The sequence below is a fragment of the Salarias fasciatus genome, chromosome 13 (genome assembly GCF_902148845.1).
Source record: "Salarias fasciatus chromosome 13, fSalaFa1.1, whole genome shotgun sequence".
NCBI lineage: Eukaryota > Metazoa > Chordata > Actinopteri > Blenniiformes > Blenniidae > Salarias > Salarias fasciatus.
In genome coordinates, this window is record NC_043757.1 from 16,514,248 (window position 1) to 16,536,069 (window position 21,822).

Genomic DNA, 21,822 nt, shown 5'->3' on the forward strand with positions numbered 1-21,822 from the left:
CTCCCTCTCTCTCTGAGTATGGAGGGATGGGGCTGGAGAGAGGAGAGGAGAAGTAGCTCTAGCCGCTGCCTCTGCGTCATATTCATACCAGTGCAGCTGAGAGCTGCCCCCCCCCTCCCCTTCTCCTCCTCTTCCAACCTTCCTTCCTTCCTTCCCTCCTTCCTTCCTTCTCATCATCCAATTTGCACACTGCGAGATCTCACCCCCCTCCATCCGTTTGTGTTTCCTATCTGCATCTGCTCATCACAGTCGTCCTCTCTCTCTCTCTCTCTCTCTCTCTCTGCTGGTCCAGCTTGGTTTCCTCTGTGTGGCTGACCTGAGCAGACTTTTGCGAGCGAGCGTGGGGAGAGAAGAAAGAGGAAGACAAAGGTAAGCGTTGAGATTGAGTGTGCCTGTGAGAGTGAGAGTGTAGAAAAAACACACACACACACACACACACACACACACATACACACAAAAAAATGGGAGAGCGTGGAGGCGTAAAACACCTGCAAGACAAAAGATGAATGGTGAAGCACTGATGGCATGAACTCATGTAAAATATCAAGTGTGCCACCAGGAGGCTTTTTAAACATTTCGTGGGTATTTTATACCGAGGCAGCGCTGTCAGTGCATGTGAACAAGTGTTTGTCCACAGCATGAGGACGACACATTAAAATGAGATCTGAGCCAGGCAGTCAGTGTGTCTCCGTGTGTGCAGACACTTTGCTGTCTGTCACATACTGTTAAGGAAGTGCTGTTGCTGCGTGTTGCCACAGCGGAGAGACAGTAGGCGAGCGGAGAAGGGGGGACTTGAATTTTCTCAGTGAGCTTTTCCGAGGGATGTGTGGATGTGTTGACAGAGTGGGAATCTCTGTATCTGCAAGAGTAGGAGAGTGAAAGAGAGAAAGAGAGAGAGAGCGAGAGAGCATGCCCAACAGTGCAGTTTGCGCTGAAGTGCTCAGCTTCAAAGCCTAATCACTCCTGAAAAACAGTAGCCATTTCCTAAATCACATTCACATACCCCCTCCTCTGTTTCTACTCTGGCGCTCTTATCTCCTCGTTTCTCTTTTCTCTCTTGCAGTGTTCAGGATGTCTCTTTCTCTCATATCTTTTATCGTTCGCCGTTTTACAAAGGCGGGCTCTTCTTTAAATGTCAAGCTGACAGATTCACCTGCAAGTTCACGCAGTTCGTCTGCAAGGTGAACAAAAAGATGGTGACAGAAACAGAGACGGAGAGATGAGAATACCTCAGAAGGCACGGATCTTGCTTAAACAGACACGGACAAAAAAAGGTGTGCGTGTATAAAGAGGAAATGAAAAAAGGTGGAGGTGGAGAGGTGTGCGTGTGGGGGGGTAAGTAAAAGGGAAAGAAGAGGGGGCCCGCAGGGTTGTTCATTGTGTCTTGGTCCTGAGAGCGGTGTCTGACATGGTGTATGACATTTAACTGTGATGCCTCTGCCAGTACGCTGGTGTGTGGGGAATGTGCCTGTCAGCTTTCGTTTCAACGGAGACAGTTGTTTGTCTTTTGTTGGTATATTGGCTGTGAGTGACAGAGAGCAACGATGTGAGGCTTGTTAAATGGGCCTTCAACCCACTGGGGGGTCCAGGGAATAGTGCAGAGGATATACACAAGGCCAGTAGTTTGCTACATTTTTCACAGTGTTATTTGAAACAAGGAGCCTCTGGCCGGAGAGAATCACACACAGTCATTAGAAAACTGTGTTATCAATGTGTCTGAGCTTGCCTTAAAAGAGTTTCAATATTTGGATTTCTGTGAACCTCAACTGTTTGCATATATTTTTTTATCTTCAAGTTTTAAGTTGTGCTTTTTTTCTTCTTCTGTTGAGTCACTATTACTCAGTGACAGATCATCTCTCTCTATTATCCGTGTGAAGGGATCATCAGACAAGCAACAGAGACATCCAACTCATGGGAGTCCGTTATATGGCTGTGTGTTTGTGTGGTGAAGTGGTGAGATTATGAGATTATTGGCTTGGAGAATAGGAACACTTGAACCAATGGAAGTTGTTGAAAGAAAAGGAAAGAGGAAACCAGAGAAGCGGAGGAGGGGAAAGGAAATGAGACAAAAATCACATCAAGCTGCAGAAAGGTTGAGGTATTATCAACAGGGTGAGGTGATTAAACTGACACAGTGACGTGTGATTAAAATGAGAAAAAGAGACGGAAAGAGTGAGACGCTGCCGAACAGGCGTCTGCAGCCTGCTCAGACTGTTTACACGCTGCTCCTGTTAGTAGTGAGCATGTGTGTGTGTGTGTGTGTGTGTTTGCATGTGCACGCATTTCCTGCCTCCCATGGGCTCCCAGTGTCCCTGCGCTCCAGGTGGGCTTTGCATTTTTAATCGATACTGTCTGTAGTGATTAACACCAGTGTTCTCTCTGCAGCAGAAAAAAAAGAAAAAAAAAAAACAAAACAAAAGGAAAGAGACCGAGAGAGAGATGGAAATCCGTCATACGTGAGGCACGACTGTGTGAGTGAGAGTGTGTTGCTGCATGTGTGTTTGTTTGACAGTAATGACCCTCTGCCTCTGGGCTCCCACTGAGTATGTTTATCTCCCACAGCAGCACCGGGCAAAAATAGACGATGCATCACTGACACACACACACACACACACACACACACACACACACACACACACACACACACACACACACACACACACACACACACACACATACACACACATACGCACGCACGCACGCGCACACCTTGTGCGTCTTTTTCTTCTTGTTTGCTCTAATTGCTTCCCTCCTGCTTTCTCCATTTCTCTCTCTCTCACACACATATGCACACACACACACTTTCTCTCTCTCTCTCTCTCTGCTCTGTATTACTTACTCCAATTTCACATACTAAAGCTCCTTCTTCCCATTTCACTCCTCTCTCAATTTCCCTCCCACTTGTGTTGCAATATGCCTATTAATGATGCAGCTAGAGCACCACTGCCAACTTCCTGTCTCTGACGAAGACAGAGAGAGAGAGAGAGAGAGAGAGCGAGAGAGAGCGAGAGAGAGAAATGTAGTTGTGTTGTACATGCCCTGCTTTGTACCACTCCCTCTTATCTCTCCTCCCCTCTTCCTCTTTCTGTGTTGTTTTTCTCAGAGTTAGCCCATGCGAGCAGCGTGTGGAGTGAGTGCAGCTGTTTCTTTCAGAGAAGAGCCCAACATGTGAGAAGATGTCTGTTGGAGGTTGTGCTTGCCCCGGTAAGTGCCCACACTTTCTCTCTATCCTTTGCTCTCTCTATCTCGCTTTCTCTCTCTGTCATTCGTCCCCTTCCTCTTCTTTCCCTTCTCGGTGTACCTCTCTTTTCTGTTTCTCGTCCTCAGTCTCTCTCTACTCAGTGGTGCTGTCAGAAAGATGACTTATGTAAAAGTACTGCAAAGCCCCTTAGGGCCAGCGTCAAGCTGTGTGAGCGTGAGTTTATGTGTGCATGCATGAGGCCATGCTGCACCCTCAACACAAGTCTTAAAGCAACGTTATCGACTGAGGCTACCACACTTCTGGACTGAGATGTTCCCCGGACTTTCTCGCTGAGCAGCAGATCAATGGCTTTTTGAGTTTCAGCACATGCAGACCCTGAGATATTTGCTTACTTGTTTCAGTGTCTCCTGCATCTTCACACGGCCACTGCAGGCACGGTCACTGATTATGTGGGTATAATTATATATCAGTGACACAGAAATTATGAATGAAATGTAAAGATCTTTAATTTACGTGCAGCAAAATGCTGTGAGTTGGTATCTCATGGTGGATTTGAACCATATAATGAGGCTATTTAAAGGATTTCCCAAACTATTAAATTTGCTCATAGAGAGCTCCTGCAGTCCGCTCTCTGTCAGTATGAATGTTGGACAGTTTTTTTGCATAGTTTTGTAAATTGGACTTCTCTTGAATCAAGATTCTTTACCTCTTACTTTCATTACCAGATGACATTAAATATGAATGATTAACACCGTTCAATGCCTGTTTACGGTCTTTGCCTGGTTCCTTGCGCTGCTTTATTAGAACGAGAACAAGGAAATGTAGCTCAGTCGGAGTGTGTCTCCACATGTCGTTCTTTGGCAAGCAAAATGTTTTGGCAGTTTTTATCAAGTAGATCTTATAATCTCTTCTCTTCCATGGAGTGTTTGATCCTTTTTTGACTTTGGGAGCAATTTTCTCTTTAATGGTTTCCCACTCAGAGCAGGCAGGCTATAGAGATGTTGCCTTGTGCACGCTGAAAAGCCTCACGGTGCCAGGGGACGAGCTCCGTGCAGCACGAGGGAGCGAGTATCGGATAGAAATTGAATCGTAGCATCTGCTCAGGGGGATCTGAGAGAGGGCAGATTGAATTAGGGTGTCAGTATCATTTTAATGGGGTTGCTGTGATTCATTGGCAATCGACTATCAGATGGAATAATATTATGCTTTTGCTTGATGTTCCTTCAGATCTTCCCTCTTCTGTAGTAGCTTGCTTCCTGTGTATTTCCTAGTATCGGTTCCTCTTTCTTTCACTCTGTTGAGAGACTTTACTGGAGGAGCAAAACTTAAAATAACATCCACATGTTTCTGAAGCATGTGCAGGGGATGAGGTCCATGTCCAGGTTTTGTGAACCAACATGCAAAGACAGACTCTGGCAGGCATGCCTGTGGTTGAAAAGCCTGCACATACAGTTGCAAACACACGTGCATCCTCCTGCTATGACAGGTTTAGGCCTGTGGATTTCACAGATAACCGCAGAGCAACAGTGATCAACACTGGTTTGCAGCCCCCCCCCCCCCCCCCATGTGTGTGCTGTAAATCATTATATTTGAAGGCTGGTTTGTTTACATTCCTGTATGACGGTGCATGGAAGATCCTCCCTGTTGTGTGTGTGTGTGTGTGTGTGTGTGTGTGTGTGTGTGTGTGTGGATCTGCTTTGTGGGAACAAATCCCCTCTCACCAGAACATCACTTTTGCTTTCATCCGGTTGCGGTCGTCTTTGTTTGGTTATCGGTTCAGAATATTACATAATAGAGGAATTTGAATTGATATATTTGCATGTGGCAGAACATAAGCCATAATAAAGACCAGATGTCGCCCGTGCAGTTCGCTGACAACCATGTGACATTCTACTGTTGTTGTGACATTGCCATGAATCAGCCTTTTTAAGGCTTTGTTCCCTCGCATGAAGCAGATTCGTCCTAACACAGTGGAGCCAATCACATCCTTTGTTCGGGCTAAATGGTAAAAATAGATTGCCTGAGAGCTAAAGACCCCCCACCCCTCCATTCTCACATGCACCCACTCAAGCATTCGTTCTCCTTTGCTCACCACTCTTTCTGTCCCTCACTCATCTCACTCCCGCTCATTTCTGCTTTCCTCATCTCACTCTCTACTCTCTCTCCCTCTCCCTCTTTCTGCCTTTCTCCGTCACTCCTTCATCCCTCATTGACTGCCTTTTGCAGTAACACTGCTGTTACCTCATGCATAAAGTCACATGGCTGCTGATTGGGGGAAAGTGACTTAAAGCTGAGCCAAGATGGCAGCCAAACAGCAAGGTTTTCTCTTTTCTTTTGATTACTGTTACACAACAAGGAAACTGCCTCAGCTTTATCTCACTCCACTGTAAGCCAGAGCCTCTCGTTCTCTTCCTGCTCAGTTCTTCACTTCTCTTCCCCGCGTCCCCTCCTCTCTCTACCCTTGTGCGTCTCACAGACCCTGTTTGCTAGATCAAAATGGCTGTGTGTGCAGAGGCAGAGAGAAAGAAGGAATGCGTGGGAGACAGAGATGCTGGGGAGTCAGAGAAATGAAAGAGGGGGGGTTTAGAGAGGAGACGAGCTGTAGTGATGTCACATCTGCTGCAGGCCGACAGGATGGCAGGAGAAAAGCTGGCATGTGCCACACAGCCGAGAGGCGGGAGGGAGAAAGCGTCAGTGTCTCGGAAGAAAAAGATCTGATACCAAAACATGTCTGTAATTGCGAGAGATGTACGAGCTGTAGAGTCTTAAATGCAAGAGAGCCGTTTTGGTTCGGAAATGGAACATAATGGTAACGCTACTCAGGTTGAAAAAGGAGAAAACTGAGGATATGAGAAGAGCTGCAGTGCTGTTTTGCTTTTTTCCTGGTACTTGCATGGATGCGATTGTGTGAGATGAAGACTTTGCAAATCTCAGGAGAGCTCATTGAATGCAGCACTGAAACAGTCACATAGATTTAGATTTTTATATATACATCCTGAAATACCCAGTTTGTATTTTTATGATTGGGAGCAAAATATATCATTCAGGCAAACTGTTAATGATATGATTTATATTTAATTTATTCTCAAATAATCAATAATGTTGCCTGTTAACATTAAAGACATCTGTATATTCACCTACTTGTCCTAAATCTTTTACACCTGTAACAGAAAAAGACTGACTGACAGTACATCTGTTTGAGATATGCTGTTATTGTGAGGAATTTCACTGAAATGGAGTGTTGTGTCGTACCTGTGGAGCAGTCCCATGATTAGTCACTTGATAACATCACTGCAGTCTATTTACGTATGTTGTTCAGCCTTAAAAGAAGCTGTTAAATAGCAGATTTAGACTATTTTCACGTTCATGCACAGACCTCAAAATTGTACATTTCATTGAGACATGGATACAAAGACACATTATTTTGCTGTTCGCATGTTAGCAAAGGAGGAGAGGCTTTAAAATATGATTCATTAAAGAGGTTAGAGATTCACTTTCAAAACCTAAAGTCTGAATCAAAAGCCTATCTGTCAACAGCAATCTGCTACGTTGTGCCCGAGGATTTGGCTAAATCTGTTTGGATTCAGATCAGTGAACTTTGTCATTGCGAAAGTCCACAGCAAATGGATCTCACATATCAGGATGTTTTTTTGTGCTTTTCTTGCGTTCATTTATCTTGAAACACATGCTGCTTAACTTCCTCGTCGAGCCACAGTCGCATCCTCTGGGTGCAGGCTGTGTTCGTCATGTCTGCTGCCTTGTTGCTATCACTACCAGTCAGGTGTCACGACAGTTTCCCTGACAGGTTTGTGCTTCCACTGTGGAGTCGAAAAAAAAAAAGAGAGAAAAAAAAAGGCAGTAAGAGGAATCTTGCTTTCATGAATACCGCTCTTCTTTCTGAGTGAAACGGTTGTACAAATACATAATATATGTATATGCTTTCAGAGGATGTTTTCCAGGCATGTAAACATGTGGTTAGTGCAAAATTACCTGGCTGTGGCGGTCATGGTGAGTTCCCTGGTCGTCTCGCTATATCAGCATTTTGTATGATAAAACCATTCGTTGCAAATTGTTATTACCCTGTATGATAATTCATGGATATCTCCACTCTAAATACATATGCTGTATGAAATGAAGCTTACAAAGTGACGCTGGAGCCAGCTATCTATGAATACCAGAGTGTATATCAGATACTTTGTAGTACAAGACCAGTTCCTGAATATACGGTCTGTGATGTTATCTCAGTCTGCCAGCCCTGCCTGCCACGTGAATGAGCGAACATGACTCACTGACTGTCGCTGAAAACTGAAGATTTAGGACAGGCAGAAAGACAAAAGCACAGCAGTGCATGTAATACCCCACATTTCATGCTATACATCCAACGCCACAATTTGTCTTACTGCTTTTACACGTCTATGCAGATGTCTGGTTATATTTGATCAATGACTTTATTCAGATGTGTGAGTCCTAAATATAGAAAGAATCAACCCTTACTCATTGATGTCATTATTAAATCAGGAAACAAGAATAAAGCAACAGCATAAGGGAAAAACCATTGATTGTTAACAGTCATAAACAATTGCATTAGCTGTAAAGACAGCGCAGACTGGTCTGAGATAAAGTTCATACTATGTTCCACCTCTTTCTTTCTTTCTTTCTTTCTTTCTTTCTTTCTTTATTTATTTCTTTCAGCTTTCTTTATCTTAGGGTTGCAGGTGCTTGAGCTGTTTTCAGCTGACAATGGGCAAAGTCACACTCATTGAAATTTATATATCTGGTCAAATTAAAAATTACATTCATCATGTTCAAAGCAAAAAATAATTAATTTCAGGGTAAGTTACATAAATTAAGTTAATCACAGGAAAAGGCTGAAATTTTGACTTGAAAAACTGCACTGCACAAAAATAAAAATAATCACGTTCAAACGTTATTTTTATTTTTTTTAAGTTGTTTTCACCATGAGCCAGCAGAGGGAGATGCTGTTCCTTCAAGTGACTCCTCCATCAGCACTGAACAGACAATAGACTGGGGCATCATTGCATTCAACAAGTGACCCCACACTTTGGCCCCTATAATAGTTCTTACAATTTATGAACATTTTCAGACAGTGTGAGTGCATTTTTCTGCTCCCTTTTACATGGGTTTCAACACTAATGTATTGCAGCTTGCATTGTAATCTTTGCACGTTTTTATATTGTATAACACAACAGGATGGCTTCAACCAGACGTGATGTTTCGTCAGACAATGGCAAATTAAATGGTCATAACTTGAAAACACGAATATATAGGTAAGGCTGTGACCATGTAATTAAGTAAGCCACTATCAAAATACAAGGATTGTATACTACACATCATTTGTACCTATTTTTTTATTATTAATTTCTCATTGATCCTTGGTGAAGAATACTGCAGATGATTTGCGCTGATATGGGGATGAAAAGAGTTTTCTCCTGAAGCAGTGGGTTTTCTCTGAAGTCTTGTAAAAAGTTTCAAGCGACTTCAAAAATCCTGTTATGATGTGGCACTGTGGTTTAGGTGTACAAGTTTACAACAATGTCTCATCATGTAAATGTCTGATGCACAACTTATTTTCTTTCCACTTTGGTTTGTATTATATGATGAATCAGTTCAGGCGATTATGATTACTACACAAATGTAAAAATGCCAGTACATTAATGATAATTTCTAACTTCTAACAGATTATTCTGATCATAATATTAACTTACTACATTTCTGAGTTCTAACTACATGTTTCCACATGTTCTATACCTATGAAGACATAAATAGTATAATATAAATCCTCCTTTATCTTTAAATTGTAAAACACATGGTCAATTGATACAATTACTGTTCTTTTTTTTTCTCTCCAAATGTCAGGTTTATGAAGGGATAGTTCAATAAATGTGAACTTCTTCAATATATATATGTATATTTTGCTGCACTAAAACAAAGACAAAGATTTAGAGTTCAAGTTAATTTTATATTATAATGCTATTATTTACAGGCTGGGCCATTCGGGATCAAATTGCTCACTATATGGTCCCTGGAGTAAAATAAGTTTGACACTCCTACCCTAAATAATACTCCAAAAAGTATATTTAAATAAAAACTACTTTATTACGATACTACTCTTAGTTATTTCCAACCCGGTATATAAACGCGTGTCGCAGTCAGACTATGGACTAAGATTAAATGTGCGGACCCACCTTGGGGGGGCCCTGCTTCTCCCAGGGGTCCCGCTGCAGACAAATTGGGGGCCTCAGTCGGGGAGGCAGGCCTGTTTTTGTCCCGGCCTGAGCGGCGGGATGGGCGGAGGAGCCCGGAGGAGGCGGGGCCTTTGTTTGTTCGCGTCTCGGCTGGCAGGAACAAAGGGTCCGGTAGTAGTGGAGCGCAGCAGCAGCAGCGTCCTCCACACCGATGACATTTCAGACGGCTCTCCGGGTGCCGCAGGTCGAGCCGAGCCGGGGGAATTAGCGGCCGCCGTTTACTTTCCGTCGCTTGCCGCCTTGTTCCGGATCGCGGGGATTGAATTAGTCGGCCGGAGCTCCCATACCAACCAACCATCCATCCATCCATCCGTCCACAGCAGCCGCTCCGGCTAGCACCGAGGCTAGCTGGCTACAGAGCCCCGAGTCGAGGTGCTGAGCGACACCGCGCTCCGGTGCACGTTTCTCTGCAGGTAACTCCAACTTCCAGCCGCCCCGGCTGCTCCGCGCGAGCCCCTGGAGGCGGCCGTGACCGGGCAGCGCGGATTAGAAGTGGACTGTGGGGGTTGTGTTACTTTAGCAACTGGGTTAATAGCTTAGCAATGGCATCCGTCCTCTGGAAGCGGCTAATGAGCGCGGCCCTGCGGCTCACTTTACGCCACATCCCCGATGTTTATTTGTATTTATTTATTTTTTTATAAGCGCAGGTTACACAGTGAGCATTCACGCTGCAGCTGTAAACACTGCCAGTATGTCCAGAGTGTGTGCACATAGCTGTGGATGTTTTATTGGCTCCGGGCCATCCTCTGGCTGCAGCTCTATTGTTTGCAATGGGCAACTCGGGCGGACTAAATTGCAGCAAAGTCTCATTATGTAAAAGTTAACCTTTGGTTCAGCGGCGATGCATCAGGAGCTCTGCTCTGATCTGAATCGAGATGCCGAGAGGCTGGAGTCATTCATCTGGGTTTGACATGTGGAGCTGCTCTCAGGATGCTTCCCTGATCCGTCCTTCACCAGGACGTGCTGCCTGGTGTTTGTCACTCAGCCGCTGCCAGATCTGCTCTAATAATCTGCTTATTGTGGGTGGGTGGGTTGAATGCTGATACCTGGGCCTCCTTCTAGGGTGTGTTCATTAGGAGTGAGAATAATCTGTGTCAGCATTTTCCCGCAGCTTTGTCTCAGAGTATGAAGGTATTGTGTGTTGGTCGGGGGAGATTCCTTTTACGTGCCTGCTGCTCACTTTAGAAGATTTAATTATGGTGAAGAAAGTAGTTGCCATGAATATTGCATTTTCCATATAAAGCAGCATCAGATTGAACAAAGACTTATCATCCTGGGCTTGAAAGCGATCTGAGGCTAATGGCTTGTGGTGTTGGGGGGGTGGGTGTATAGGTCAGAGGTACTGCATAGAAGCCCATTGTTGGGATCCCCACAGCAGGCTAACCCCCCCTGGTTAAAGGGAGGAGAAGATGACCTGCCATGACTCTCATGGGTCCACAGAAGCAAGAAAGACAAGGCTGAAAATAAACGGAGGTGGAGTTTTCCAAGGAGGAGACATTAAGATGTGAAGGAAGACAACATTTTCATTCTTTCTGTGTTTGTCTGGACTTTTTGTGGAGTTTCTGTCCCTCTAAGTCTCCAATCAGATCAGCGAAAGTGATGTGGAAATATATAAAATGCATAGCTTTGAAGCTTTGCTGGTGTTGGCAGGCCATGTTTCTCCCCCTGCTGGTTTTAATTAGATACAGTCTCTCTTTCATGTGCCAAGCTGACAGTGACAGACCGTTTTGGAGAGTAATTGTGAGTCTAATTATCATTATGTTGCCTTCAGGTGCCTGTTGGGAACACTAAATCCACAAGGTGGTCATGCACTAGTCAAATTGTAAAGTGAGCAAATGCAGAATATTTAGGAATGTTGAGGTTTAGCAATACACTTATTTATACAGTTATATGACCGACACAATGATTATTATATTTACATTTAGCGTTTCCCATTTTACAGTGTTAAAGAGAAGGTTGCCTGGAGGGGAATTGTGACAGGCCGATTGCCGCCAGGTTTCCCAGGAGTTGTTTTTCCAAAGTCCCATCCGGTCTGCTGTTACATCAATTATCTCTGTTCACACTAAAATACATGAAGCTGCCGTTTGTTCCAGGCCAGAGTAGATGTTTTCACAGCACCACAGACTGTTTGAGAATGAATGCGCTTATCTGGACAGACAAGGGTTAACAGCAGCCTGGAGAGGGAGTAGGGGGATGGGTGGGAGAGGCAACTAGAAGGGGAGACAAACACACAGTGCAGAGGAGCATGGGGAAACACACATATCGGGATTTTATGCGTTGAAAGAGGTTTCCAGTAAAGGTACAAATGTGTCAGTGATAAAAATAGCTTGCTGGGCCGTCTTTGCGTGTATTCCCCCATTTCACTGATTGTTTTCTGATATGCGGAGGCTAATAAATATCACATTTTTTTCCCCCCCTCCCGCATGATGATTTGTTTTGTTGTCCATTTAGCAGATTGAAGATGCATTAGATAATGAAAGCAGCAGGAAATTGTTTTGGCAGCATGCTTTTTATTTGAGAAAAATCAGCCAGCATTAGATTACTTAGATGATGCTGTGATTCGAATGAGCTAAATCCCAAGTAATCTAAATCTCCTATAATTCTCCGCCTCCCCTACCTCTCTTCCTTATTTTCCTCCTCTTGGTTTGTATGCAGGCTGTTCGTCAAAGTCATTCAAGCTGTACTCTCCTAAGGAGCCCCCCAACGGTGGCAGCTTTCCCCCTTTCCACCCAGGCGCTATGCTGGACAGAGATGTGGGGTAAGTGATCCGTCAGGAAGAGGAAATGCTGTAAATTAGGACATTTTTGACATTCATTGAATCATTAAAACATGCTACTTGTCAATTTTCCTTTTTGCCCTCCGACTCCAATAAGTTTTAATATCGCCTGCAAGTGTGTATTGTACCCGAAAATTCCCTCATTTCATTTTTAACTATAAATGATTTGTTTTTATCTGTTATAAATGTTCTGTTTCACTCAGCTCAAGACTTTAATTTTGATGATGAATACTGTAAATAAGTTATATAAAGGCTACACATAAACAGATTGCTGGAATCCCGTTTTTATGGCAATAAATGCAATATGCCACCTAATAAAAGTGATTAAGTCAGACTGGAAAAGCTCCACTAACACATGGGTTTACAGGCATTCAATTTGCTGTACACAATTTGACCCCGAAGGGAAGAGCCAAGGTTCAGAGAGGTCAAAGGGTGAAACTGACTGTCACCAACAGTTATTCTGGTTTTATTGCTTTTTGGAAAATGCTGAGTTCAACATTTTTCTATAGCTGTTTGCCTCATAGAGTTAAATGCTTATATTGTAAAAGCAACAAATTCAGTTTCACTTCACTTGTCTGATCCTAACATTTCTTTTACAAATATTACAGTGAAAGATTAGTGAAACTTGTGTTTGACTCACTAAATGTTTTTGCTCCTAGGCCTACACCCATGTACCCCCCGTCATACATGGAGCCTGGAATGGGGTAAGAACACCAACGATTAACATTTATCTGGACTTTCAGGGTAAAAGCCCATCTTAAATTTAACCAAAACTTGCAGTCGGTGAACTCTTGCTTGATGCTACTTATATGGATTGCTACATGTTCTGCGCCGAGTGCTGAAGGCCTCCTGTTTTTCAGGAGACCCACACCGTATGGGAACCAGACAGACTACCGGATATACGAGCTGAACAAAAGACTACAGAACTGGACAGAGGTGAGCGTCGCGTCTTCATTCAGAGAAGACCCAACACATCAGGTCGATTGTGACGACAGCCGTTACAGTCTGCAGTCTCCCATAGAATATTTTCTATGTGTATGTAACTGTGCTGGGGATTCTATAGGTAAATAAACCAGAGAACTCATAGACTTATTATAAATCCACACTCTAATAGGATTATCTGGTCAACCTGTCTGAACCGTAATTGGAGTGCCAACTGTTTTATGCGCCAGAACGTGCAGCTGAATAGCGGTTATGTCCTATTTTTTTTTCTGTGTGACTGTTTGCTGGCGTGTCACACACACACAGACACACACACACACACCACGACACACTCAAGGGAGAATCACTGCAGGCAGTTTGATTATAACTGTCTAATCTGTAGCGTATTCAATAAGCTCTTCCTAAAACCTGTACTCGAACAAAAACATTTGAGGGAATGTTTGGAATTACAGGATCACTGTCATTTTCTCATTTGTAATGAAGAACACATCAAACTTGTGACTAAAAATCAGAAATAAAAAACAGTAGAACAGTAGAACATGTTGTAAAATGACGGCAACGATAACTTGGAGTTGTTGTTCTCCTGTGTTTTGAAGGACTGTGACAATCTCTGGTGGGACGCGTTCACCACAGAGTTCTTTGAAGATGACGCTATGCTTACCATCACTTTCTGCCTGGAAGATGGTCCCAAACGATACAGTAAGAGTCCTTCACGCTTCAGATGTTGCCTGTGTGCTTTCAGTTTTCTCCTTGCAGATGTGCCGGGTGTTCTGTCTCAGTCTTGTTCGATACAAACGGTGTATATGATCACCTTTACAGTCTCTCTTGTCTTGGTGAACGTCATGCATGCTGAGTCTCGGTATTTTGGGGGTCCAGGTTGAATTTCCCTTCACTTTCTCTGCAGCCATCGGCAGGACGTTGATTCCTCGATACTTCAGAAGTATTTTCGAAGGGGGCGCCACTGAATTGTTCTACGTCTTGAAGCATCCTAAGGAGTCCTTCCACAGTAACTTTGTGTCTCTGGACTGTGACCAGTGCACCATGGTGACTCAGAACGGCAAGCCCATGTTTACACAGGTACTGAAAGCTCGCCGCAGAAAAAGCTTTACGCGGTTTTCTTTTGTTTGCTGCCATTGTCTGACGCCGGGTCTCCTCCCCGCGGGTTAGGTTTGTGTCGAGGGCCGTCTGTACCTAGAGTTCATGTTTGACGACATGATGCGGATCAAGACGTGGCACTTCAGCATCAGACAACACCGAGAGGTCCTACCGAGGAGCATTTTGGCTATGCATGTGAGTTGTGCCGCCGTGAACCCGCCGCACGCGCTCATTGTCATTCGTCTCGCAGACTTGTTAATCCCATATTTTTGCCCCTAATCTTGCAGGATCCCCAGATGCTCGATCAGCTGGCCAAAAATATCACCAGATGCGGGCTGTCCAACTCCACACTCAACTACCTCCGTGTAAGGAAATTTTCAGCCTGTTTGCACTTATTTCTCACCTAGTTGACCTCAGTGACACACCCATTCGCTCTTTATTTCCTCCGAAGCTTTGTGTGATATTGGAGCCCATGCAAGAGTTGATGTCCAGGCATAAGACCTACAGCTTGAGCCCCAGAGACTGCCTGAAGACCTGCCTGTTCCAAAAGTGGCAAAGAATGGTCGCGCCTCCAGGTAACGCCCTTCAGAAAGCGTTTCCATTAAGCTCATGAATGCGTGGCGCATCCGGCCGCAGACGCACGACAGATCCTTATCTGAAGATGACCCAGAAACCACAGATTTAAAAGAGATTCCAGTACTTTGACTAGGAAGCATGTCTTCTCCTTGTCTCTCCGCACAGCCGAGCCAGCAAGACAAGCTCCAAACAAGCGGCGGAAAAGGAAGGTGTCCGGGGGAAGCACCGTGAGCTCTGGCGGCGGCAGCAATAACAACAGCAACAGCAAAAAGAAGAGTCCAGCGAACAGCTTTTCACTCTCCAGCCAGGTACCTGTAAGCATTACATCCACTTGACGTCTACCGGCACAGAGATGACAGAGGGTGGAGGGGTTTCTGAGACAGAGCAGGGGTGTCAGAAAGTTAGAAAATATCAGTGGGTGTAGTGGGGCACAGCTTTAGCATGTTAGAGTCAGGCTGAAGGCAGTTTAGAGAAGAGGTGGGGGAATTGGTTGTTTTGTAATTCAATAGATGATGAGAGGATTTAGTTAGCAGACCCCCTCATGTGAACCAGTGATGGGCAGTCCCTGGTCCTCTGGGACCACAGGCTATTGGGTGTATTAGGAGGTACAAGTGACCTCTGCCTCTGAAAATTGCTTGATATATTCTGGGGCCTTGGGGTCGGGTCACCTTTGCTCTTATTTCCAGTGGGACAGGTTTTCTCTCTAAACCCGCTGTGTTTGGAGTTACCACTGAGCACACGTTTCACACAGCGCTGCTTCCTTTGCTTGACTTGGTTGCTTGAATGAGAGAACGAGACCCGAGGTGGAATGAAAACCCTCCCGTTGATGCAGCACTCGAGGATCAGGGACGCCCACTGCTGGCCAGTAGGGAGGCCTCCTCAACCGTGGTTCTTGGAACGGGGGCTGGGTGTCAGGGCCGCATGGACTGCTGAAGAGTCGGGGCGGATGCCCTCAAAACATTCGGTTCAAAATAAGAGGAGGCCAAAACCTCAAGATTGGAATCCGTTTCTTTCCAAATTTAGCTTGTCTTGATTGAAGTGCATTTCCTGAAAGAATTGATTTGTAACATTGACCTCAGGTAGACTGCACGCAGACCTCAAAAATTAGCAATAAAAAAAGAAAGAAAAAAAAAACCCATGCGTGAAGTTAGTCATTCCGCGCAACCCCCTTTATGATGGGGATAATATGTACCGGCCCTTGCTGTCCCCTTTAGGATGTGATGATGGTGGGAGAGCCCACTCTGATGGGAGGGGAGTTTGGTGACGAGGACGAGCGTCTGATCACGCGGCTGGAGAACACGCAGTTCGATGGGGTGAATGGCCTGGAGGATGAGGACAGTTTCAACAGCTCACCTGCACTGGGGGCGCACTCCCCCTGGAACAACAAGACTCCTTCCAGTCAGGAGAGCAAGAACGACAACTCCCAGTCGTCCCAGTAGAGAGAGAGAGCGCCGAGGCTCCAGCCAGCCTTCTTTTGTTTTTTGCTTTAGCGCTTAAAACCTACCGGGAAGCCGACACACTAGCAGAGGGAGTCAGAGAGGGGAGGCCCAGAGCACTTGTGTTCTGTTCATTTTATTTTGTTCCCTTGCGTTCTGATGAAAGCTTGAGCGGTCAGGCGAAGGCAGAGCGGCCGATGGACTCCGGCTCCCTCACACTGTCGCACGTGACGGGCGGCGCTCGGCCTCGGCCCTTCAGTTAAAGTCAGTCCTCTCGCGATGGCGAGGCGAGGCGCGGCGCGGCGTCACCGCCCGCCGCCGGCGATCGAGCCAAAGTTGGCGCGTCCCGTTGTCAGAGTGCTCGCGACGGCGACCCTGTCCGTGGGTTCTTGTTCCAACCTCGGGTCTCTCAGCTGTGCGTTTTTGTTTGCCAACGCACCCCCGTTTGTTTCTGTTGTGCTCATGTCACAGGGAAGAAATGCTTAGCTTTCCTTTTAACTTATTTTTTTGCAGGCTGCGGAGAGCTGTGTGTACTCTTAGTACCAAAATTCAACCTCCGGTTTTTAAAAACTCAATTATTTGTTTTTGTAGGACCTGGTTGGAACAAAAACCTGTACAGTGCCGGAGCTTGAGGACCGGAGTTGAGAACCACTACGCTAAATCTTAAACTCACACACACACACACACACACACACACAACACACACACACACATTCACACACAGACACGCACACACACACCAGGCAAGTGCACACACTAACACACACACACTGTCACCCACACCCGTCGGCATAAGACAGTGAGGTACTGGAGAGAGGCGGTACGCAGCATGTCTGGACCAGAGCACCAGGCGCTACAGAAGTGTGTTTTTATTTTCTATGTTTTCGACTTCTTTTGATTTGTTTTTTTATTTTTGTAAACAATTTCTAAAAAATAAAACAGACAAGCAAGCAAACAAAAAAAACACCCCTGAATATTCTTTGCACTGTTTTTTCCACTATTGACGGCAATCTATTTTTCTTATGAATTGACGGTGTATTTTGTTTATCTATTATTGCTAATGTAAGAACTGTAAAACATCCGGAACCCTGCAGTATATTAATGTACAAGTATTGCTGTTAGATCATTCTTATTGTGATGGTTAAAAAAAAAAAATACAAAACAAAAAAACGTTCTTGTAAGTCTATGCTTGATATGTCATCCATGTGCGTCAGACATCACACTGTCATTAGGCGGGGAGAGGAAGACGGCCCGCTGGAAAACCACACTCACTCAAGCAGCCTGCTTCGGATCGGTTTCCTCATCATCGCAGGACAGTTTTTGCTTTGTCTCGGAAGTCTCTTTATCTTTTGGGGGTCCTCTGTTCAGAGAATATAATCACAGGAAAAAAAAAAACTTCTCAAATTTGCTACTCGATAAATATTTTAAAAACGAGTTTTGACAGGATTGTAAAATAAGAAGAAGAAAAAAAAAGACTTTTTGTATTAACTTAAGTTCCCAGAAAATGTTTTTAAGTACAATTAAGAAAGCTGCAGACCAAGGAGCTACATGTAAAGATTCTTATACTGATTACACGGCGCTGTTTTCTGTTTTACGATGAATCATTTTGTTGGCTTTACTCCTCATGTTTGTGTCTGTGCTTGTATATTTTTAGGTAGTAATTTCTGTAAAAGTTATTCTATGTATTCCTCCCTAGAATTATGAGAAACTCAATCTAATGTAAAGAGATTAAAAGCCTCTTAAAAGTTTTTTTTTAAACGTGATTTTAATGGTACAATCACTGATAAAAGAATTTTGCCCTCATTTTAACAAACTGTATTTATTTTTCTATGTACGGACATTATGTTTAGGCTGAACCCACCTGTAAAATACTCATCTATGGAGGAATTTGTGGGGCTGCTGAGTCAGTTCATGCTTATAGAGGTCATTCCATTACTTGTGTTGTTTTTTTGTTTTTGTTTTTCTCTTTGAGATACAGCTCCCATGTCATACTGTTGGTTCAGTATTTTTCTTTCATTGGGGAGATATTTAATAGCAGTTTCTGTTGTTTTGGTTTTCTGGTCAAATTAAGGCTCGTCAGAAGCTTGAAAACCAATAAATTCCCGCATTTAGAGAAAACACCGACTTCTCAGTTGTCTTGTTTTTCTTCTACAAACACTTTAGATGCTGGAAAATAGTCGTATCAGTAGATTTCTTCCATGTTGAAAAAGGAAAAATTAAAAATTTGTTACTTTCTAGATGGATTTCATAAAGCTGATAAACATTTAATTCAAGAAAAACAGATTCCGACCCGTCCTGTGACAACTTACCCAGAGGTTTGTTGTGAAGGCACAGCAAAATGTCAGAGTAATTTGCAGACTCTCCCAGCAGGGGTCTCTCAAAGCTCTCAGAAGATCCCTCTTCTGTGTTGATCCTCACTGAGCTGCTGGCTGTTCACTCACATTTTCTTTGTCTCCCAACACCTGTGGTCTAGTTTTATGGGGAAACATTCAAGGAAGCAGAGAAAAGATTTAATCTAATGAGGAACTTAGCGACACCCAGTGTTCTCTAAAATCAAATTAGGACAAAGAGAGGCTGTGAGACAAATGTTCAATTTAGAAGCAACCATATTTTACTGTTGTAGCACCTCATCGTAGGGGTGATTTTATATCTCTATTTTTGCCATGTTTCTGTCATTCATGTATGGTATCAATAAAGATGAATTTTCACTGAAAACATGGTTGTCCTTTCTGTTGATTATGGATTAATTACACGAGAAGAAATGTATAAGCATATTATATTAAAACTATATGTTTGCATTGGTTCTTGAAAAGAGGATCAGATAAAGTCAAAAGATTAAACAGGCGACAGAACGGGCCGTTCCTTGTTATGTAACTTTATTTGAATTGCATATTTTTGCCAAAGGGCAATTCAAAGAACTTCACAACAAATATGAACAGAACATTCAAATGCAGAAAAAGAAAGCAAAGAGTGGAAAACTTAACAAACCAGAAGTGAATGTATACAAAAAAGATGAAGTGCAACTCCAGACAAGTGTTTGTTTTACTGAAAGTCAGCAGTCAGTAAGCCAGCTCTTCAAAATGTTGGGTTTGTGACTTTGTTTCAAATGACTACAGATCAGAAATGTGTTCTGGGCCTAAACGATCCACAACTTTGTTTACCAGAAGTTTTTTTTTAGCACACATTGATGATTCTTAGAATAAAAAGCAACAAATATTAATATTGTTATAATTACTAATAACAATAAAAACAAACGCAGTAATAATCAAATGGATTTTTTTGAGTCATTCAAAAATTCAAATAAAAAACCGGAAGTATCTATAAAGGTTGCCATGGTGACCTGGTAGTGCTTTGTGCCTCGTGTCAAGTCATACACCAGAGTGCCTTTCTGCTGAGCCAAATACAGGTAAGTACACATCTGTGCCAAGAATCCTTATGTAATTTTAAAACTTCTTTCATAACATACCCTCATACAATTATGAAATATTTGAAACATAGAGTTCAGTATGTAATTAAAATGTATGTTTGAGGTCTGCAAGCTGACAGTTGAAAGCTATTTATCATCCCACTCTTTCAAACCTGTAAAATTATCTCAAACTGTTGGACTTATTCAACCTTTAAATGGAAGACTTACACTACTTATTGTGGTCACTTCATCCTGCATTTTCGAATGACTTGTTTTTGAACGGTGTCGTTGTTTGGCTTTAACCGTTAGGTTCTCTTTCCGGGCCGCGGCGGTATTGATTGCTGGTCCTGAGAAGTATTATATAATACATTCACAGAACGTTTCTGGTTTGGATTATTGTATAAATGTATACAGACACACATTTATATTGATTGCACGCTGTTGTTCAGATTTTTTCCCCACATTAAACTACACCATGAGTGGGGATCGAACTCACCACTTGAGTGTAAACATACTGTATTGGAATGCAGGGGTAATTGAGGGTCTGCAATCATATTCATTAAGAGGATAGTCTGGAGAAACTGTTTTTGTCTGATTCTTTTCTTGATGTCTGTGAAATTGCAGACACCAAAGTGTTTCTGTCCTATCAGTAGTGACCTGGTTGCACATATTTGCTTGCATATGTTGCTGTAATAAATGTTGTATAATGTGAAGAATGCCAACAGGCCATCTGTGATGGACAATGACTTTAAGATACGAAAGTATTTTTTTGTTGTTCCCATTAATCCATTTTCATGCTGAATTATTCTGTTTCCAGAATATCTGTTTCGTTTTTCAATCAGGGTTGAGAGTTTGGTTAATTAGTGGGACCCTAGAAAGATCTTTGGATTTTCTGTGGGTCTTGACATTCTTGAGTTTGGAGTGGCTGAGTAAATTTGACTCTCGCCTACATATAACTGAGGCTGAGATCTCGACGCTGCAAAGTCACCACAAGTTCTATGGATAAAGGCTAATGTCAATACTATTTACAGTCGGGCGTCTTTTAATGTTCCAGTCAGATGAACAGTGTTAGTTTAGGGTTAAGGTCTTGATCCTCCTCCCTCTGTAAACTGTAACAACTAAATCTAACAAACACGCAGCTGAACATTGACAAGGAGAGACGGCGGCCTTGTGAATGACACGAGGGAACGGCTCACTCAAACTTAGGTAACTAAGTGCTGGTAATTGTATTGCAGGATTACAGGAACATGTTACTTCATGATTCACAATACAACAATGTCATATTATGAAACCTGATAGCTTTACTAGAAATGCTTAATAGGTAATTAAAAAAAATTGTACGAGTTTTGTCCGTTACAGACGAATGAACCTTATCAAACACATAACCCCGTGGCCGGGCCCCTTGGCCCTGGTGGGGATGATAATCGTACCTTTGTTCTCTTCAGATTGGTTTCAGTATTTATATTATGTGCGCCATGAAGTTTGGAGAAGTTCACCAGGAAGTCACTAAAAAAGTTCCTTAATTGTTATGTTTGCTTGAGTTCTCTTTTCTTTTGCCCTTTATAATGACCTCCCTTTTGTTTCTGTTCGGTGTCTGCTCATCGCTCTGGATTGTTCTCGACTCACCTGTCCCCTGATTCCTTGATCAGTCTCTCCTGTGTATAAATGCTTCTTCTGTTTCTGATCAACTTTGCTTTCTAGTGTTGACCCCTTTGTTTGGTTCTTGTGTGCTTTTGCATTTTATCCTCACTTGTTGTTGTGGTTTTAAATCTCATCACTTATGAGAACATCACAGGTACAAAAAGCACATCACTCACGCTCTAGTAATCTGAAACGGCACTTTTTTACAGAATGAATCATGAATTTCCCCTCTGAAAGACAGAGAGATAGTAAAATATCCCCTCTCAAACATCTGGTAGCAGGTGTGGTTAGAGGAGGCTCAGATGAGCTTGAGACATTTGTTACTGCAGACATTGATGACAATCAGTTAGTGTGAGCATCGCAAGGCCTCGATAGTCTCCACGTGCCACTTGTTGTAAGTATTCCTTTAGTAGATTAAAGGATCAACTTGTAATTGACGGCTTAGGGTTAAGGTGAGCCTTGGATGAGTGATCATGCACATC

At 43.3% G+C, this 21,822-nt stretch overlaps 1 protein-coding gene across 5 annotated transcripts; it reads left to right on the plus strand.

The window, feature by feature from the left end:
• Positions 1-244: 244 nt before the first annotated feature.
• On the plus strand, positions 245-17,762 carry ldb1a (LIM domain binding 1a). Of its 5 annotated transcripts, none has more exons than XM_030106154.1 (12): positions 245-369; positions 3,104-3,204; positions 12,124-12,226; positions 12,904-12,948; positions 13,105-13,180; positions 13,783-13,885; positions 14,091-14,263; positions 14,354-14,476; positions 14,569-14,646; positions 14,733-14,856; positions 15,023-15,171; positions 16,072-16,877. In XM_030106154.1, the coding sequence occupies exons 2-12, from the start codon at positions 3,177-3,179 to the stop codon at positions 16,294-16,296; spliced, it is 1,227 nt and encodes a 408-aa protein (XP_029962014.1). In that variant the 5' UTR covers positions 245-369; positions 3,104-3,176; the 3' UTR covers positions 16,297-16,877. The 5 variants fall into 5 exon arrangements, with proteins under 5 accessions (XP_029962014.1, XP_029962016.1, XP_029962018.1 ...); XM_030106156.1 differs by having other exon boundaries at positions 15,023-15,165; positions 16,072-16,296; XM_030106158.1 differs by lacking the exon at positions 16,072-16,877 and adding an exon at positions 16,885-17,762 and having other exon boundaries at positions 247-369.
• The last annotated feature ends 4,060 nt before the right edge of the window (positions 17,763-21,822 follow it).